The sequence below is a fragment of the Coregonus lavaretus genome (assembly GCF_964263955.1).
Source record: "Coregonus lavaretus genome assembly, chromosome: 20".
NCBI lineage: Eukaryota > Metazoa > Chordata > Actinopteri > Salmoniformes > Salmonidae > Coregonus > Coregonus lavaretus.
Window position 1 is genome coordinate 28,483,590 of NC_140007.1, and position 20,097 is coordinate 28,503,686.

Genomic DNA, 20,097 nt, shown 5'->3' on the forward strand with positions numbered 1-20,097 from the left:
TTGTAACCATCGAATATTGTAAGAGCTTTCATTATCTGCTCATATGCCCCCTTTATTTATCCTACGGTTCTGACTTGGTGTACAGGGAGAACACTGTAAGAACGGCCCATGTTCTGAATTCTGTCGCTGTACATTTCAAAAGTTCTAAACAAATAGTTATATTGACCATGTCCGTCCTAGCTCGCTCATTAATGTCTTAATAGAAATTACGGATGACCTCTTATTCGCTTGTCGTCCCCTTATGCCAGTTTGTACATCTCAATTGTCAGTAGCAACCAAATTAGTTTAAGCAAGTCAGCTATATCAGCTATGTTTTTTTTAAAGGCAATAAATGAGGCTGAATGAACTGTTTCGCTGCCAGACAAGGCTCCGCTTATAGCCAGGTGTAGCAGTGGTAAGATGTTGGGACTGCTGTTGGGACTCTGCTGTTGGGACAGCTTTATGTAGGCCCAAACAGTTTGTGGTCACCATTATAGTGCAATTAATGTGTTGTGTTGTGTAGTGGCTTTGCTGGCATGCATCCCACATTTTATTTTTTTTGTTTGCCCCACCAATATTGACATGCTAAAATCGCCACTGATTCATTCTAATGAACTATTTCATTTTCCATAGAAGATGAAAGGCCCCCATTTTACAGTATTTAGTCAATTAACTTCCCTGTAATAACTCAACAATTATGTTACACTTAGTCTTGGAAACGATAAGCCATATGATCTGCCCAAACCCCTCAAGCACTAAATAGTAATAAAAACCGAGTGGTGTAAAGTACTTAAGTAAAAATACTTTCAAGTACTACTTAAGTAGTTTTTGGGGCATGTGTACTTTACTTTACTATTTATATTTTTGACAACTTTTACTTTAACTCCACTACATACCTAAAGAAAATTATGTATTTTTACACCATACATTTTCCCTGACATCCAAAAGTACTAGCAGGACAGGAAAATGGTCCAATTCATGCACTTATCAAGAGAACATCCCTGGTCATTCCAACTGCCTTTGATATGTCGGACTCACTAATGCTTCGTTTTTAAATGATGTCTGAGTGTTGGAGTGTGCCCCTGGCTATCGGTAAATAGAAAAAATACAAGAAAATCGTGCAGTCTGGTTTGCTTAATATAAGGAATTTGAAATAATTTTTACTTTTACTTTTGATACTTAAGTATTTTTAAAACCAAATAATTTTTAGACTTTTACTCAAGTTGTATTTTACTGGGTGACTTTCATTTTTACTTGAGTCATTTTCTATGAAGGTATCTTTACTTTTACTCAAGTTCGACAAGTGGTTATCTTTTCCACCACTGTAAAAAAGTATTTCCCATTTTCTCAAAGTATAGGATGTGATATCTGAAAGGGCAGGTATTTTAACAAGCCATGTCAGTCAGCAATAAAATGTTGTTTTATGTGATATTGATTTGCTTAGATAATTGGCGTGAAAACATCTCATGGTCTTGCATGCCTAGTCCATCGCCCAAAGACAAAAGCACCTGAACACACACCTAGGGGTAAATATCTCTTCCATGATAATCTCTCTCAACTCTAGTAATCTTGGGAGGAAAAGCTCCTAGGCTTAAACAACTGCACTATACTGTCATTTGTACACCTTAGTGTCAATGGCAACAGTACAAGATACAGCACAAGTCATACATAAGGAGGGTACATTCTGGTTATAGTGCCCAGAGGCACAGCACTTCTCAAAAGTCTCAATATTGGATGTATGAACAGATGTTCATGTAATCCCTCCCACTACGTGAGCACGGCCAGGGCAGCATTATGAGCTGTTGCGGTTAAACCAGCACGTCAGAGGATACAATGCCACCCCCACCCCAGGTGATGTCTTACTCACGCCATGGATATGGGCTGGGTTATTCATTATCCACCTTTTATCTAATATGCCGTGAGGGCAGGGACTTTCTTTTTACAATTAACCTCAAATCAATCTCAGTGCCTAAAATACTTAATCCTGTCAGTGTCCACCAGCACATGAGCAACCAACCAAAAACCCTAGGCCTAGGGCCTCTGTCTATAAGTGCTGATTCAGCTGTCATTGATACAGTATTGCATGACGTTATTACTGCAATTACTTTAAATGGGACAATGCTACTTACTTCAGCCTAGTTTATCATCTCTTAATCCATTGTTTATGATGGATTTACTGGATGCCAATATACTCACATAGTTTCATATTATTTCATGCGTTAGTTTCAGTTACCCAGTCTTGACATTACATTATGTTTGTTACCTCAGGGTAAGATAAGAGGGTCAGGCCCCCCCGTAGAATTATGTTCTCACTGAACTAACTGTCACTCTGGTGTCCAACTGAACTGTCATTTTCCACCTGCAGGGTTTCATCCTATAGGGTTACTAATAACATGACAAAAAGTCAGCCCTTTACACACCATACTCAAATGGGCTACTCTACATAATGAAATGTTGTTTTTATGAAAAGAGATTGTTTAATTCAACATTTAGAAGAAAGTACCAACAGACCAAACAAAATGTATAAAATGTCATATTTGCTTTAGGATTACTACTGTTTAAATAGTTGGGCATGGTTTCAATGCAGCATAAAGTCAGTACTGTCTGAGAGAAAAGCTTGCCATGTGAATTGAAGGAAAATAAGACAGTCAAACAAAGTGACTAGAAAAGTGTAAATAGAAAGTGTCACTTGTGGATGACAGTTTCTGTTCTTCATCAGACATGATAAAAAAAATTATTTAAAAAAAATTATATTTTGGTGTATCCAGTATAAATCCCTTTATACAACATGACTGATGAAAGTCTTCCTTTGTTTTCTCCAGCACTGTTGAAGCTATGGGGAGTCCAGGCTGTGACTGTGTGGGAAGCACAGTGCACCTACCCCTGATGAGTTTCAGTGACTACCCCCACAGTGAGTCTGCCCTACAGGCCTGGGAGGAGGAGGAGGACACCAAGCCGCCCCGGGGATTGATAAGTGTGCCTAAACACACCGTTCCTGAACGCAGCCTGCAAGGGGTCTTCCTGCCCTGCTTCGACATGCTCCTCACTGAAAACAGCTCGTGGCTGTTGAAGAAGTCTGAAGCAGCGCCCCCTGTGCCCCCCTGTAAGGCCCTGGAGCAGTGCCCTGTCATCAACAGCCAGGGCCTGGGGGTCCCCTCTGGGCTGGAGGGACAGGTGGAGGAACGCTGTCTGGAGCAGGTTCAGAGCATGGTGTTGGGAGAGGTACTGAAGGACATACAGACTGCCTGCAAGCTGCTCAACATTACCCCAGGTAGGAAAACTGTTAAATTACCAAGCTATTGTGTGCCTATAATTTGTTACCATACTGTTACCATGTTATTACCACCTTATCCTGTGCTGTAAACTGTGCTACCATTTCATATGTTAAGTTCTCCAAAAGGTATAGACCTCATGCCTCTATCAGTCTCAGGGTCTATCATGTTCACTACAGTTGAGCATGTGACCTGTCACTGTCAGTAGATTGGCAGAGGATAAGGATAAAAGAGCACAGAGAAAAGAGCACCTTTCATGCGCTACTCTAACAGTTGAAATACCCTGTTATGCACTGTTGGATCTTACTTATAGCAAAGCAAACAAAACAGTAAAGGTCACCATTTAGGTTGCTCTTTCTTTATGCGACACTCCGACTTTATGCTAATGCCACTGACGATAGGCTAAGCCCAATGAAAGGAAGTGTCTGGGGCCTCCCCGCCCTGTGCAAATGACTCTGTTGACAATTCATCATTTCACACACTCACCAACTCACTACCTGTCATAAGGAACACAAATATGAGTTCAGAAATTGCTTACAGCACAATGCACACAAACCTCATCTCATTCTCCTCAAAGGCTCCTTAAAGATGCACTAGCTCACATTTGAATAGGTAACCTATGCATTTGCATGAGTGCCAACCAATGATTTATATATAGACTAAATTACTAACAGGGGGTGCTGTTTTGAAGCCACGCGCCTCCATCTTGGCACTCCCCCACTGTTGTAATCGTTTTTTTTTTTTTTTTACATTTTAGTCATTTAGTAGACGCTCTTATCCAGAGCGACTTACAGTTAGTGATTGCATACATTTTCAGAAGCTATAGAAATGCATTTATTAATGTCTACATTTGTTTTTGGCACATTTATTCTATTACAGACACCTTAATGCATACTTTTAATGTCACGGTTTCGGCCGAGGCTGCTCATCCTCCTTGTTCGGGCAGGTTTCGGCGGTCGTCGTCCCCGGAGTACTAGCTGCCACCGATCTATGTTTCATGTTCGTTTGGTTTTGTCTTGATGTTGTACACCTGTGTCTAGTTAGTCCTCATTAGTGTCCTATTTAGTTCTCGTTGTGTGTGTATGGTGTTGTGTGTGATTGCTCTTCTGTTTTGGTGTTCTGAGCTACGTACTTCCCTCCGTTGTTTGGAGAGGTTTTCGCACATGTTAGTGCGCCTTTTGTTTGACGCCTGTGTGCGCCTTTATTTCGCCTCCGGGCTTATTGTGCTCGTGTACTACGTGAATAATTCACTAAAGTCTTTTGGACTTAGCTTCTGCGTCCTGCGCTTGATTCCTGCACCACACCCACCTTCAGCACCCCTGACATTTAAATTATATTATGTGAGCTAAACATCAAAATAAAACATGAATATATATACATATATATATATATAAACATTTTCCTTAAAGTATATATATTTTTAAGTTAAAATGTTACTGTTACTTAAATACATGTTATTTTGTCCTTGAAACATTTAATTGACTGCTCCTTCGGGGGAGTGCCAATATGGCCGACCAGTGGCTTCAAAGCCTCGCACTGGTCAATACATAACATCAGCAATACAGGGTTTATATACATCATTGGTGCCAACAGTGCCATTGTATATAACTGTATATACACTGCTCAAAAAAATAAAGGGAACACTTAAACAACACAATGTAACTCCAAGTCAATCACACTTCTGTGAAATCAAACTGTCCACTTAGGAAGCAACACTGATTGACAATAAATGTCACATGCTGTTGTGCAAATAGAATAGACAACAGGTGGAAATTATAGGCAATTAGCAAGACACCCCCAATAAAGGACTGGTTTTGCAGGTGGTGACCACAGACCACTTCTCAGTTCCTATGCTTCCTGGCTGATGTTTTGGTCACTTTTGAATGCTGGCGGTGCTTTCACTCTAGTGGTAGCATGAGACGGAGTCTAAAACCCACACAAGTGGCTCAGGTAGTGCAGCTCATCCAGGATGGCACATCAATGCGAGCTGTGGCAAGAAGGTTTGCTGTGTCTGTCAGCGTAGTGTCCAGAGCATGGAGGCGCTACCAGGAGACAGGCCAGTACATCAGGAGACGTGGAGGAGGCTGGAGGAGGGCAACAACCCAGCAGCAGGACTGCTACCTCCGCCTTTGTGCAAGGAGGAGCAGGAGGAGCACTGCCAGAGCCCTGCAAAATGACCTCCAGCAGGCCACAAATGTGCATGTGTCTGCTCAAACGGTCAGAAACAGACTCCATGAGGGTGGTATGAGGGCCCGACGTCCACAGGTGGGGGTTGTGCTTACAGCCCAACACCGTGCAGGACGTTTGGCATTTGCCAGAGAACACCAAGATTGGCAAATTCGCCACTGGCGCCCTGTGCTCTTCACAGATGAAAGCAGGTTCACACTGAGCACATGTGACAGACGTGACAGAGTCTGGAGACGCCGTGGAGAATGTTCTGCTGCCTGCAACATCCTCCAGCATGACCGGTTTGGCGGTGGGTCAGTCATGGTGTGGGGTGGCATTTCTTTGGGGGGCCGCACAGCCCTCCATGTGCTCGCCAGAGGTAGCCTGACTGCCATTAGGTACCGAGATGAGATCCTCAGACCCCTTGTGAGACCATATGCTGGTGCGGTTGGCCCTGGGTTCCTCTTAATGCAAGACAATGCTAGACCTCATGTGGCTGGAGTGTGTCAGCAGTTCCTGCAAGAGGAAGGCATTGATGCTATGGACTGGCCCGCCCGTTCCCCAGACCTGAATCCAATTGAGCACATCTGGGACATCATGTCTCGCTCCATCCACCAACGCCACGTTGCACCACAGACTGTCCAGGAGTTGGCGGATGCTTTAGTCCAGGTCTGGTAGGAAATCCCTCAGGAGACCATCCGCCACCTCATCAGGAGCATGCCCAGGCGTTGTAGGGAGGTCATACAGGCACGTGGAGGCCACACACACTACTGAGCCTCATTTTGACTTGTTTTAAGGACATTACATCAAAGTTGGATCAGCCTGTAGTGTGGTTTTCCACTTTAATTTTGAGGGTGACTCCAAATCCAGACCTCCATGGGTTGATACATTTGATTTCCATTGATAATTTTTGTGTGATTTTGTTGTCAGCACATTCAACTATGTAAAGATAAAAGTAGTTAATAAGATTATTTCATTCATTCAGATCTAGGATGTGTTATTTTAGTGTTCCCTTTATTTTTTTGAGCAGTGTATAACTTGCTGTGGATAAATGTTTAACATTGATTGGTCCATCATGAACACCTCATCTCCTCTGCAGACCCCATGGAGTGGAACTGTGGGAACGTCCAGAAGTGGCTGCTGTGGACGGAGCACCTGTACAGGCTACCCCAGGTGGGCAAGGTGTTCCAGGAGCTCAGTGGAAAGGACCTGTGCTCCATGACAGAGGAGGACTTCAGGCAGCGCTCGATGCAGTGTGGAGACCTGCTGTACGCTCATCTGGACATCTGGAGATCAGGTAGGACAACTGACAACCTTGAACGGGTCCATTATCTCGTACTGTGGTGTATATATAACATGGCATGTATTTCATCTACGGTATGGGTCATTCCATTGTAAAAGTATTGAATGTGTTATAGCCACAAGCCAAAGGAATACCTGGCTCATTCACTATACAGATTGTGCTGTAGTTTTCAGGTATTTTCAGGTGTTGAGATAACAAATGTTTAATTCTGTTCTATGTTGTTTTTGTCACAGCTGCATGCATGAAGGAGCCCTGCACACCAGGAGATAACAGGTTACATGGTGCTGAGGAGGCTGACTCCTCCTGCTCAGGCCAGCCCATCCACCTGTGGCAGTTTCTAAGAGAGCTGCTCCTCAAGCCGCACAACTATGGACACTGCATCCGCTGGCTCAACAAGGAGAAAGGTGAGTAGGCAGGGAGAAGCCATGAGGGAGGAGTGCAAGCGGGTGTACGGTGTACATTTTAGGGCAACCCTCCTAGGTTTGAGGCAGAAGGTGTCCTAAAATGAACACCGTACGGGTGAGAAAAGTTGGCCATGGGAGCTGACATGGGTTATTAAACATTGGGGCATATTGTGCACTGGTTTCTGAAAAAGGTGAAATGTTCCATCTCTCTAAGCTAGTTTTTCGTATAATCATCAGGAATCTTCAAAATAGAAGACTCGGCTTATGTGTCCAGATTATGGGGCATCAGGAAGAACCGTCCAGCTATGAACTATGACAAGTTGAGTCGCTCTATCCGACAGTACTACAAGAAGGGCATCATCCGCAAGCCTGATGTGTCCCAGAGACTGGTCTACCAGTTTGTCCACCCTGTATGAAGCTGTGGGGCAGCCAGCCAGAAGAGATTAGTGTTGATGATGACTGGAGACAACTATCTAGCCAAACAGGTTTTGGCAAAGGGGGGGGGGGGGCGGGTTCTCAGAAAATAGTAATGTGCTCTGTTAAGCTCTCTATGCATACAGTTGTTCAAGTTTTGACATAACGGTTGTTTTAGCTCCAGCAACGCACTGTATAGACTGCCTCCTGCATTGTGCACTCCTTCCTAATTCCAATATTATTATGTAAACTGATTGGATATTGGGTTTTATTGTCATTTTTTATTGCCACATTGCATTAGATATGCAATGTTTTACATTTCCAATATATCCAATACTAATTGTCCAATATTTCATTTTCACAAAGGTCAATGCCATATGGATGTATTATTTTTCTCTGATTGTGAATTCACATTACTGTAACCACCAGTGTAAGCTACAGTTGACTTTTTTAAAGGTGGTTGCTCTTTCATTTACATTACACAATGTCCCTCGGATATAAAAGCATCCGTACAATCCATGGCATTTTTTTTTACATGCAGGGTGAATATTGGAGTGTATGTGTGCAATGTGTTCACTACTGATCTGTAGTGGTATTCCCATGTTTGGGCTCTTCATGAGTCACAAGTAACCACAGCTGTTAACCACATAGGGCCACTTATGATCTGATGTTTACGTTTGTAATTTCATTTAAGTATAGATACATTATTTGACTCCGGTGCCCGTTCACTGGCGGAATAATAAAGTCTAATAGGAATTTGTGAATACAGTAAACTACTGTAATATAGGCATTTCAATACCATTGCCACATTTCAAGTGCTAGGATCCATATGTAGAGACAAACATCAGTGATAGAAGCCCTGTTTAGACCTGGTTCTAACATGCAGCCTTTGTCCTGATCTTGTCCACATTCTGATTGTGCCCACATTTTTAGACAGGTGTAGACGATTAAAAGACGCATTGCGATCAGATCTTATAAGTGTAAACAGACAAGATCAAGTCAAGATCAGGACGAAGGACGCATGTTAACGGCAAGTATAAACAGGGCTAGAGATTAGTGACTGGATACAGACTGTACACATGTTAGAAGATAATATTGAATATTTATAATGAGTGTGAGCAAGATGTCTTTTGTCAATATTTGGGTATAATACCCTAAAGCATACTATATATCATTCTATGTGTTTACATACTGAATGTGTCTAAAATAAAATGACAGAATAATGTGTATTTTTCTGCTTTCTCATCAAGCACCCTGAGACAACAATCATAGCATATCACAATGCACAGTCAAAATCCATTTAAGAAACACACAAATGACACAAAACGTTTTGTTTGTATTCTCAACAAACTTCCCCTTTCAAACCAATATCGCAATATTGACACCATCACAACAACTTTGATTCAAGATTTGCATTACTATCATCATAATCAATCATCTTTATGCATATTTAAATGAACCTTTTGTTACATTAAGATGAACAGGCACTACACCAGTTAGGAGATCAAATTACATCACTAACTATAAACATACATACACTGCTAATACAGGGTTTTCACGACATGAGCCGTTGCCCCCTTGTGTGCATAAGGAAGAGAAAAATCAACATAAAAAAGCATTTACATATACACCGTTTTTACTGCCTCAACTTAGTTAGGTTTCCTTTCCAACTCAACACAGTTGTACAGTTACAATAGAATATAATCTTTAAATTACATCATCATATACAAATTTGACAGCGTGGGGTAACATCACGCTCTGGTGCATTGACAATTCCATTGCAATGAAACTCATACGATATGGTACCTATTACTTAATATGCTTTTCCATTGCTGTTATTTTGTTGTAACACATTTACATGTATGACACTACATTTTGTCTTAGTATTCGATCACTTGGGATTTTTTTTTTTTTCTTCTTTACAATTACACAACTCATACACACTGGATGATAAGGACGTTTTGTTTATCCCATATGTAACTCTGTGTTGTTGTTTTTATCGCACTGCTTTGCTTTATCTTGGCCAGGTCGCAGTTGTAAATGAGAACTTGTTCTCAACTGGCTTACCTGGTTAAATAAAGGTGAAATAAAAAAAATTTAAAAAATGTTTGTTTTTCCCCCCAAATATCTACCCGAGATGTGTGTGTTCCTGTGTGTGTGTGTGTGTGTGTGTGTGTGTGTGTGTGTGTGTGTGTAAAGGACATATTTCGATGGTATTAGCTATTTTTGCTAGGCTGGACAGCTTACACTAATACACATAACTTGTGAGCTGGTGATGTGATCTCTCAACAGTGATACCAAGACCTGGTGAAGTCTCCTCTGAAGCCTTAACCTAAACACATCCTGTCGCTAGAAAATGTTCTATGACATCGACCTTAACGAGACCTACTGTATAACCTCATGTCCATGAGCATTCTGTTCTCACAACATCATTGCGTGTGTGATTTAGCCTACCATTGGCAACAATATTTGCATCGGACAACATCTGATAAGCTAGATTTCTCAACAAGTACTGTAGTGTTTTCTGTATATTTAAGCAATAAGGCACAAGGGGGTGTGGTATTTGGCCAATATACCACGGCTAAGGGATGTTATTATGCACAACGCAATGTGGAGTGCCTGGATACAGCCCTTAGCCGTGGTAATTAGAACAGTAAAAATAAATGTTTTGTCATACCCGTGGTATACGGTCTGTTATAAACTGGGTGGTTCGAGCTCTGAATGCTGATTGGCCGACAGCTGTGGTATATCAGGGTATGAAAAAACATGTATTTTTACTGCTCTAATTACATTGGTAACCAGATTATAATAGCAATAAGGCACCTCTGGGGTTTGTGGTATATGGCCAATATACCACGGCTAAGGGCTGTATCCAGGCACTCCGCGTTGCGTCGTGCATAAGAACAGCTCTTAGCAGTGGTATATTGGCCATATACCACACCCCCTCGGGCCTTATTGCTTAAATATACCACGGTTTACAGCCAATCAGCATTCAGGGCTCGAACCATACAGTTTATAAATGTGTATTCAAAGCTGGGGCTGAGTTAGGTGTGAGCATGTGAAGTATACTACTGGGAGCAATCTAAAGTAAAGTTAATTACTGTAGACAAATAAATTATTTCTGATATACTGTGGTCACTGTGGTATGCTCTTGTCTTCCCCCATGTGGATCGCCTACTGAATGAACAAAGAAATATGCAGAGGACAGGAAGCAGTTAGTTGCATGAGTTGCATCTTGACAAGAAAATCCTTGACAGGGTTATGTGATATGTGAGTTATTGCATGGATAGAGAGAGTTTTATGCATTTTCGGATTTTGGTCATTCTTTGGCCTAAGTAGGTAAATGGGCTCAAAACCACTTTTTTTTCTGGTAGTGTTCTCTATGACAATGGAATAAAACATGCCTAGTTAAATACAGCATGTCTCCTTCCAGGCCCCTACAATAGTACATTCATGTCCACGTTTCCATTTTAAGACAAGGATCTGCAGCATGGTACCGTCAAGACTGATGTTCCTATCTTAACAGGAGACAACCATCGAACAGTAACATAGTTCAAAACAATTTTTTCTATATGCTGTTTTCCCCCTACAGCAGGAAAACAACTAAATTCACATTAAATATGCCTGAATACATCACCTGAACAATCAAATTGTCCGAAACGTTCTTGTCAGCACTGACAGATTAAATCAAAGCAAACTGGTGATAATACCTTGCCTACTGACCCTAAAATGCAGAAGTTCCCTCACAGGTATTCTAGATAAAACACAGCAATGGATCGAAATGAACAAATCTTCTAAAATACCTTGCAATTAATGGAAATGAGATGTTATGATTCAAGGGTGGTGATGGGAAGAGAGAGAAAATAATCTATCCACCCTCTCCACTTCCGGGTATGAAGGCAGACACAAGCTTGTGGTGCTATTCCAATGCTGTGTCTGTGTCTAATGGTGAACTCTGGTTCTCTGCATTGGTTTTCATATCAGGGGATTAGTTGCATCTTGTAGCCTTAATTTGGCTTGGAGGTTTAGGGAATGCATGTTGCATAGCACATGCTGCTATAGCAAACCAATTGAGAAACAGAGACAAACAGATACTCTACCACTGCACAACTGGTAAAAGGGATTAGACCAAATCACAAAAGAGAAAATTATAAAATCTAGGATACATTTTGTTGTACTTTTAACACTACACAGCATTCCCAATGTAAGGATGAGGACTGAACACACACAGCATTGAAACTGCTACATAAAACAGTGTCATATATATACAATGTAGGCTGAGTAGCTTGTTCTGGTTAAACCGGCAGGTAGATATAATTGGTTACATTATCGTCACACTGTTATAGGAGAATATACTGCAAAAACGTTGAATCATCTGCATGATCTTTATATTGAACACAGCGACACAAATGTGTCCCTGCATTGGCTCGATGTTACAGTATGTTTGAGTTTGTGTACACAAATAAATGCTGCTCCTGTTTTAGTGTTTAAGTCCTCCTCACCCCAAATACTGGATAAATATAATATAATATACTACTAATATACTAAGATTTTATTTAGTCAAGACTCTGATTGGCTCATCTGTTGGGCAAGGGATGTGTTGCTCGTAAGTCTCTGGCTATGTGCAGTGCGATTGGATGAGACAGTCCGAGCTGCCTCCAATGGCATGTCCTCCTTCTCTAGGATCATTAGATCTCCTCGACGTAATTAGCCGGGTACAGTCCCTCTCGGCCTGTATCCAGGCGACCTCTACACCAGCCTTGGTCATCTTCATCCTCAGTTTTGGTCAGTTCATCACCTGTGAAGAACATATGTACATTACTCCTTAATCAATATGCATTCTATGCTCTTTCCATGACTGAACAACATTATTGTCAATAGTACCTTCATTGTTTTCTTTATCACGTCACTATTAGCAAAGATCAGGCAGGATGTGCATCATGTGGTTATGAAGGCCCTACTAACACCATCTAACATAGGAACATTCAGAAGACAATTGCTAATGACTAGCTGGTGCCTGTAATTGAAGGAAGTGGAATGTGGCCATTATTGACTAACCACTATTATCTTCCTCTGGGAATAGAGGGGCTTCGAAATGGGATGCACAGAGATAGCGGGACATTTCCTGTGACCTCATCTCCACCCCCCTATCAAGTCAGCTTGTCCATGATACACCATGTGATACTGATAGTGTCGGTTACAGAGCTTGGCTTGCACTGTTGGACTCAATTCTTAGGGCCAAGAATAGGGTTTAGCTGCAAATACATTGTAGCCAAATGAAGAGACAGCAAAGATGGTGAAGTGATGTCGTTGCTTACCAGCTTTGAAGGTGAGCTCATCTTGTTCCTGTCCGTCATAATCATACAGAGCACGCACTCGGACCCCGGACGTGGTCCCGGTCCCAGCACCCCCTTTCCCTGCGCTGCCAGAGTCTTCCTCGAAGGAGTTTCCATTTCCACCCCCGTTGGTCTCACCGCCTGAGTAGGCTGCAGGCGCATCGTCATCGGACCACTCAGTGGAGTAGGCCTGGTTCTTTTCATAGCTGCTCACACTGCAATGGAAGAGTTAGGGAAGATACAGGGGTTTGATTGGGAGAATTTTATCAAAAATACAAACATTACTGTACCGTAGACTAGAGCAACTGTTATTAACAGATTTAATGAAATACATAAATAATCAATATCAATCCAGTTAATTATATGGAGACTGCAAAAAAAAAGCATGGCATCATGTTAGATCCCAGGGTGTATGATACCATTTAAATGGTTGGACTAGGGAGGTCCCGGTGTGGCAGTAGCTGGTGTGTGGCAGTAGCTGGTGTGTGTGGCAGTAGCTGATGTGTGTGGCAGTAGCAGGTGTGTGGCAGTAGCATGTGTGTGTGGCAGTAGCAGGTGTGTGGCAGTAGCAGGTGTGTGGCAGTAGCAGGTGTGTGGCAGTAGCTGGTGTGTGGCGGTAGATGGTGTGTGGCAGTAGCTGGTGTATGGCAGTAGCAGGTGTGGCAGTAGCTGGTGTGTGGCAGTAGCAGGTGTGGCAGTAGCTGGTGTGTGGCAGTAGCAAGTGTGTGGCAGTAGCATGTGTGTGGCAGTGGCAGATGTGTGTGGCAGTAGCAGGTGTGCGGCAGTAGCAGGTGTGCGGCAGTAGAAGGTGTGTGGCAGTAGCAGGTGTGTGGCAGTAGCTGGTGTATGGCAGTAGCAGGTGTGGCAGTAGCTGGTGTGTGGCAGTAGCAGGTGTGGCAGTAGCTGGTGTGTGGCAGTAGCAGGTGTGTGGCAGTAGCTGGTGTGTGCCGGTAGATGGTGTGTGGAAGTAGGAGGTGTGTGTGGTAGTAGCAGGTGTGTGGCAGTAGCAGTTGTGTGTGGCAGCGGTGTTTGATCAGTGTTTTGGACCTCTCACCTGCCACGGTCACCAGGTGGTGCCACATGATCAGCGCTGATGCTGATCAATTGAAGGAAGACAGAAAAACAAATGATATGGCATCATGAGAGATATCGATGAACCCTGGCATGTCATTGTGTGTGTGTATGTGTTTGTCAGTAGTAGTTTGACCAGTGGAGTGGTCCTCTCACCTGCCACGGTCTCCAGGTGGAGCCACATGGTCAGTGCTGGGGGTCGGTGGGGCCCCAGCCGGCTTCTGCACCTTCTCCCTCTTAACAACAGCAGCAGTGGCATCTGGGTTGTACTCCTGGAGGGCAGAGCAGAGGATAAATACTTCTGAAAGTCTTTACTGAAGCAGAGCCTCAGATCTGGCCAATGGCCTGTATTAAGAAGTCTTATCAAAAAGCAATACTTGCATCTGGGGGGAAATTAATAAAAAAATACCTGAACCTTTGTTCCATGTTGTTGTAAATAATCCTGAAAAGCAAGTACAGTGAGGGAAAAAAGTATTTGATCCCCTGATGATTTTGTACGTTTGCACACTGACAAAGACATGATCAGTCTATAATTTTAATGGTAGGTTTATTTGAACAGTGAGAGACAGAATAACAACAAAAAAATCCAGAAAAACGCATGTCAAATTTTTTATAAATTGATTAGCATTTTAATGAGGGAAATAAGTATTTGACCCCTCTGCAAAACATGACTTAGTACTTGGTGGCAAAACCCTTGTTGGCAATCAGAGGTCAGACGTTTCTTGTAGTTGGCCACCAGGTTTGCACACATCTCAGGAGGGTTTTGTCCCACTCCTCTTTGCAGATCTTCTCCAAGTCATTAAGGTTTCGAGGCTGACGTTTGGCAACTCAAACGTTCAGCTCCCTCCACAGATTTTCTATGGGATTAAGGTCTGGAGACTGGCTAGGCCACTCCAGGACCTTCATGTGCTTCTTCTTGAGCCACTCCTTTGTTGCCTTGGCCGTGTGTTTTGGGTCATTGTCATGCTGGAATACCCATCCACGACCCATTTTCAATGCCCTGGCTGAGGGAAGGAGATTCTCACCCAAGATTTGACGGTACATGGCCCCGTCCATCGTCCCTTTGATGCGGTGAAGTTGTCCTGTCCCCTTAGCAGAAAAACACCCCCAAAACATAATGTTTCCACCTCCATGTTTGACGGTGGGGATGGTGTTCTTGGGGTTCATAGGCAGCATTCCTCCTCCTCCAAACACAGCGAGTTGAGTTGATGCCAAAGAGCTCGATTTTGGTCTCATCTGACCACAACACTTTCACCCAGTTCTCCTCTGAATCATTCAGATGTTCATTGGCAAACTTCAGACGGCCATGTATATGTGCTTTCTTGAGCAAGGGGACCTTGCAGGCGCTGCAGGATTTCAGTCCTTCACGGCGTAGTGTGTTACCAATTGTTTTCTTGTTGACTATGGTCCCAGCTGCCTTGAGATCATTGACAAGATCCTCCCGTGTAGTTCTGGGCTGATTCCTCACCGTTCTCATGATCATTGCAACTCCACGAGGTGAGATCTTGCATGGAGCCCCAGGCCGAGGGAGATTGACAGTTATTTTGTGTTTCTTCCATTTGCGAATAATCGCACCAACTGTTGTCACCTTCTCACCAAGCTGCTTGGCGATGGTCTTGTAGCCCATTCCAGCCTTGTGTAGGTCTACAATCCTTGGAGAGCTCTTTGGTCTTGGCCATGGTGGAGAGTTTGGAATCTGATTGATTGATTGCTTCTGTGGACAGGTGTCTTTTATACAGGTAACAAACTGAGATTAGGAGCACTCCCTTTAAGAGTGTGCTCCTAATCTCAGTTTGTTACCTGTATAAAAGACACCTGGGAGCCAGAAATCTTTCTGATTGAGAGGGGGTCAAATACTTATTTCCCTCATTAAAATGCAAATCAATTTAGAACATTTTTGACATGCGTTTTTCTGTCTCTCACTATTCAAATAAACCTACCATTAAAATTATAGACTGATCATGTCTTTGTCAGTGGGCAAACGTACAAAATCAGCAGGGGATCAAATACTTTTTTCCCTCACTGTATATGGATGAAATGCAGAGTATATAGGCCGCAGTACCTCAAACATTGGCCAGTTCATATGCATGCCAGGGCCATGGTGGTTGCTGAACCACTGCAGGTCCTCCTGTGTGTTGGCACCCAGGATGGTGCGCTCCAGTTCTCTGTATACCGTGCCATAGCTGGGGAGAGGAGGACAGAGAGCACATTGTGACACGCAGAGAGAGAGGGAGCCTGTTTAATTAAGCAATAAGGCCAGACGGACGGGGTGCACGACACAACGTGGAGTGCCTGGATACAGCCCTTAGCCGTGGTATATTGGTCATATACCACAAACCCCCGAGGTGCCTTATTGCTATATAAACTGGTTACCAACGTAATTAGAGGGATTGAACCACCCAGTTTATAAGAGACATTATAAACTGGGTGGTTCGAGCCCTGAATGCTGATTGGCTGACAGCCGTGGTATATCAGACCGTATACCATGGGTATGCCAAAACATTTCTTTTTACTACTCTAATTACGTTGGTAACCAGTGCCTAAGAACAGCTCTTAGCCATGGTATATTTGCTATATACCACACCTCCATGGGCCTTATTGCTTAAGTAACACAGTAGGGCTGCCAGTGCCAACTGTCCAGCGCTGATGGTGCTGTTTTCCTGGAGGGTTTCTAGTTGTTTATGAAGCTCCAGTACTCAGAACAACAGGGTGGAATGGTTGAAAGACAAAGCCATTCGGTCAATTCATAGCATGAGGTGAAGCTACACAGAACACAGACATACATTTGCATTCAAATTGGCGTAGTGAGTTATGAGATGGAGTCGCAACAGAATACCTGACAGTCAAGCCTACAAATTAAGACATTTCATGGTGATAATGCCAAGAATTGAGGAGTAAGATGCTATAATGCACGATGCACCACAGCACATAAAAGTTACAAGTGATTTTCCTCCTTTCACTGCTGTCACTGGGACACTTTCTGCATTTGCATGACTGTATTAGAGGGAGCTGAGGCCTGGGTTTCTAGTTATTAGCTTACCATAACCCTGTCTATGGTTGATTTATGTATCACCAATACTGTGGTCCGAAAGGCCTGTGTTAGTACTCCACACCACACTTTAAAAGCCTACACTCATCCTCCATTTTGATCATAAACCAAGACCATGCGTCCAGGAAACAGCTTGAATTAACTCCTTATTCCAATCACCATGGAACCTGGCTTTGTATCACATGCAATTTGATCCACAGTCAAGAATATGACAAGCGTTCACTTTGACATGATACAATATGGCTGAAATGTCATTAACTGCATCATTGGCATAATTGGTGTTGTGACTCTGAAAGACTGAAATGTGTTGAAATTAATCTATTTGAAAGGAACTGTAATGAAAGCAACATCATAAGCACATTGGGAGTAAATTCCCTCTGAATGTAATATTTCAACTAATCCATAGACTCGACTAATAACAAGAAGGAATGTAGACGAGCGCTTACAGAAGAGATCAATACTGTAATGAAGGTATTTTGACTGTATTAGATACACTAATGTAGAAAATCTTTTCAAGGCAGATTTGCTGTTGTGTAGATGACTCCAAGTCGATAATAATTACATATGTATACGTACTGTACCAACTGAAATTGAACACAGACATGTTTTCCCTCTATAACCGTTTCATTCAAAAGCCATGTGGGAGGAAAGGTTGATGGAGGTGATTTAATACAGCAGGATGGACTACAGTATGTATGGGACGACAGAGGATAACACCTGTCATTGACCTTTGGTTCTCAGTGAGATTGAGGTGACGTTTGATGTCCAGCAGGATCTCCTTGAGGAAGGTGAGCCTTTTGACCTCGTGCTGCTGGCACTGGTCAAACACCTGCTCCATGCTCTCCTGGTATGGGGGCGTGACAGCACTCAGCTCAGACAGAGACTTCTCATACTTCTCCTTAGCCTGGGGGATGATAAGGACAACATCAGCTCTGACAGACTTCTCATACTTCTCCTCAGCCTGGGGGATGATAAGGACAACATGAGGAGTTGGACACAGTGTATTTCATCCACAAGAGGTCTTGTAAGAAGAGCTATGCTACTGCAGATAGGTGTAATGTATGATTATAATCAATGATAGGCAGTGCAAACATTTCTGTTTTGTCACTTTTGCATTCCCATTATGACGAGTGCACACAAGTGAGTTTAGGGCTTGCCAGCAGGCATATCTTGCTGCAATGATGTCATTATGACATCATTACAACTAGACATTTTGCACACTAGGTTGAATAGAAAACAACCTGCATCCGTACACCGTGTGTGTATACTGTAAGCACCTTACTCTCCCTGGCCCAGAGTAATGTGCTGTTCTCGTTACCAGGGCTCCGTGAATAGAGTGGGAGATCCACCTTTATGGATTATGTCCTGTCTGATCACCACGGTAATCTGCCACACTGAGTTGTCTTAAATAGTCCTGCATTCATTCTATTTTTCACAGCTTTATTTCACTTGAGCCACTAACAGACTAATGTACTTAGTATACTGCAATAACACACACACTCACCATGGTGTTACTAGCACTATATATATTTTAAAACAGTGGGAATGACACTAGATAACATGGAATTTTCTCCTGTTTGATATGGAGAATGTCAAATGGCATGTTGTAAATTCTGCTCGAAATCTTACCTTTTCATACATTTGTACAGAAAAGGTTGTCATGTCATTTTGTTGCTCTATCTTCCATTTGTCAGACCCTGAGCCTCTCTGTCTCACCTTCTGCACGTCGTGTTTGCACTTGTCTGTTTTCTCGTGGAGTTTCTTCTGCTGGTCTGTTGTGACGGAGGCTTGTGTCTTCCCATCTGCCTCTCGGGTGGCGGCCAGTTTCTCCTCCTTACACGCCATGTGGTATGTTTTCTTTGCAGTCTCCATCTGTGGAAGCACGTACAGAATCTTAGTATCCCTATAGATAAACGGTCTAAATACAAATAAATCTAAGCATGACGATGACTTAATTGAGTTACTTTACTTTCGCAAAGGCAATATTGTTCTCTGATGCTAAGCTTGGATGAGTGATGCAGCAAGAGTCATTATGGTTCACAAAACAGAACTAACACATACAGTGAGGGAAAAAAGTATTTGATCCCCTGCTGATTTTGTACGTTTGCCCACTGACAAAGACATGATCAGTCTATAATTATAATGGTAGGTTTATTTGAACAGTGAGAGACAGAATAACAACAAAAAAATCCAGAAAAACGCATGTTAAAAATGTTATAAATTTATTTGTATTTTAATGAGGGAAATAAGTATTTGACCCCTCTGCAAAACATGACTTAGTACTTGGTGGCAAAACCCTTGTTGGCAATCACAGAGGTCAGACGTTTCTTGTAGTTGGCCACCAGGTTTGCACACATCTCAGGAGGGATTTTGTTCCACTCCTCTTTGCAGATCTTCTCCAAGTCATTAAGGTTTCGAGGCTGACGTTTGGCAACTCGAACCTTCAGCTCCCTCCACAGATATTCTATAGGATTAAGGTCTGGAGACTGGCTAGGCCACTTCAGGACATTCATGCGCTTCTTCTTGAGCCACTCCTTTGTTGCCTTGGCCGTGTGTTTTGGGTCATTGTCATGCTGGAATACCCATCCACGACCCATTTTCAATGCCCTGGCTGAGGGAAGGAGGTTCTCACCCAAGATTTGATGATACATGGCCCCGTCCATCGTCCCTTTGATGCGGTGAAGTTGTCCTGTCCCCTTAGCAGAAAAATACCCCCAAAGCATAATGATTCCACCTCCATGTTTGACAGTGGGGATGGTGTTCTTGGGGTCATAAGCAGCATTCCTCCTCCTCCAAACACGGCGAGTTGAGTTGATGCCAAAGAGCTCGATTTTGGTCTCATCTGACCACAACACTTTCACCCAGTTCTCCTCTGAATCATTCAGATGTTCATTGGGCTGATTCCTCACCATTCTCATGATCATTGCAACTCCACGAGGTGAGATCTTGCATGGAGCCCCAGGCCGAGGGAGACTGACAGTTATGTTGTGTTTCTTCCATTTGCGAATAATCGCACCAACTGTTGTCACCTTCTTACCAAGCTGCTTCGCGATGGTCTTGTAGCCCATTCCAGCCTTGTGTAGGTCTACAATCTTGTCCCTGA

General features: G+C 43.0%; 2 protein-coding genes across 2 annotated transcripts in view; one reads left to right on the forward strand and one right to left on the reverse strand.

Moving 5' to 3' along the window:
* Window positions 1-2,814: 2,814 nt before the first annotated feature.
* On the forward strand, window positions 2,815-7,540 carry LOC311147303 (SAM pointed domain-containing Ets transcription factor-like; the record flags this gene model as incomplete). The annotated part of the gene is made up of 4 exons (XM_084183988.1): window positions 2,815-3,250; window positions 6,517-6,714; window positions 6,954-7,124; window positions 7,362-7,540. The coding sequence occupies 4 exons, from the start codon at window positions 2,815-2,817 to the stop codon at window positions 7,538-7,540; spliced, it is 984 nt and encodes a 327-aa protein (XP_084040114.1).
* A 3,635-nt stretch (window positions 7,541-11,175) lies between these two features.
* Window positions 11,176-20,097, reverse strand: part of LOC311148367 (protein kinase C and casein kinase substrate in neurons protein 1-like) — a 55,983-nt gene continuing 47,061 nt past the window's right edge. Inside the window, exons 5-11 of the mRNA XM_084185316.1 lie at window positions 18,711-18,866; window positions 17,723-17,898; window positions 16,008-16,128; window positions 14,102-14,217; window positions 13,929-13,970; window positions 12,857-13,089; window positions 11,176-12,336 (exon numbers count right to left, since the gene is read on the reverse strand). Coding sequence (XP_084041442.1) covers window positions 12,227-12,336; window positions 12,857-13,089; window positions 13,929-13,970; window positions 14,102-14,217; window positions 16,008-16,128; window positions 17,723-17,898; window positions 18,711-18,866 — 954 coding nt within the window. The 3' untranslated portion in view covers window positions 11,176-12,226. The remainder of the gene's footprint in view (window positions 12,337-12,856; window positions 13,090-13,928; window positions 13,971-14,101; window positions 14,218-16,007; window positions 16,129-17,722; window positions 17,899-18,710; window positions 18,867-20,097) is intronic.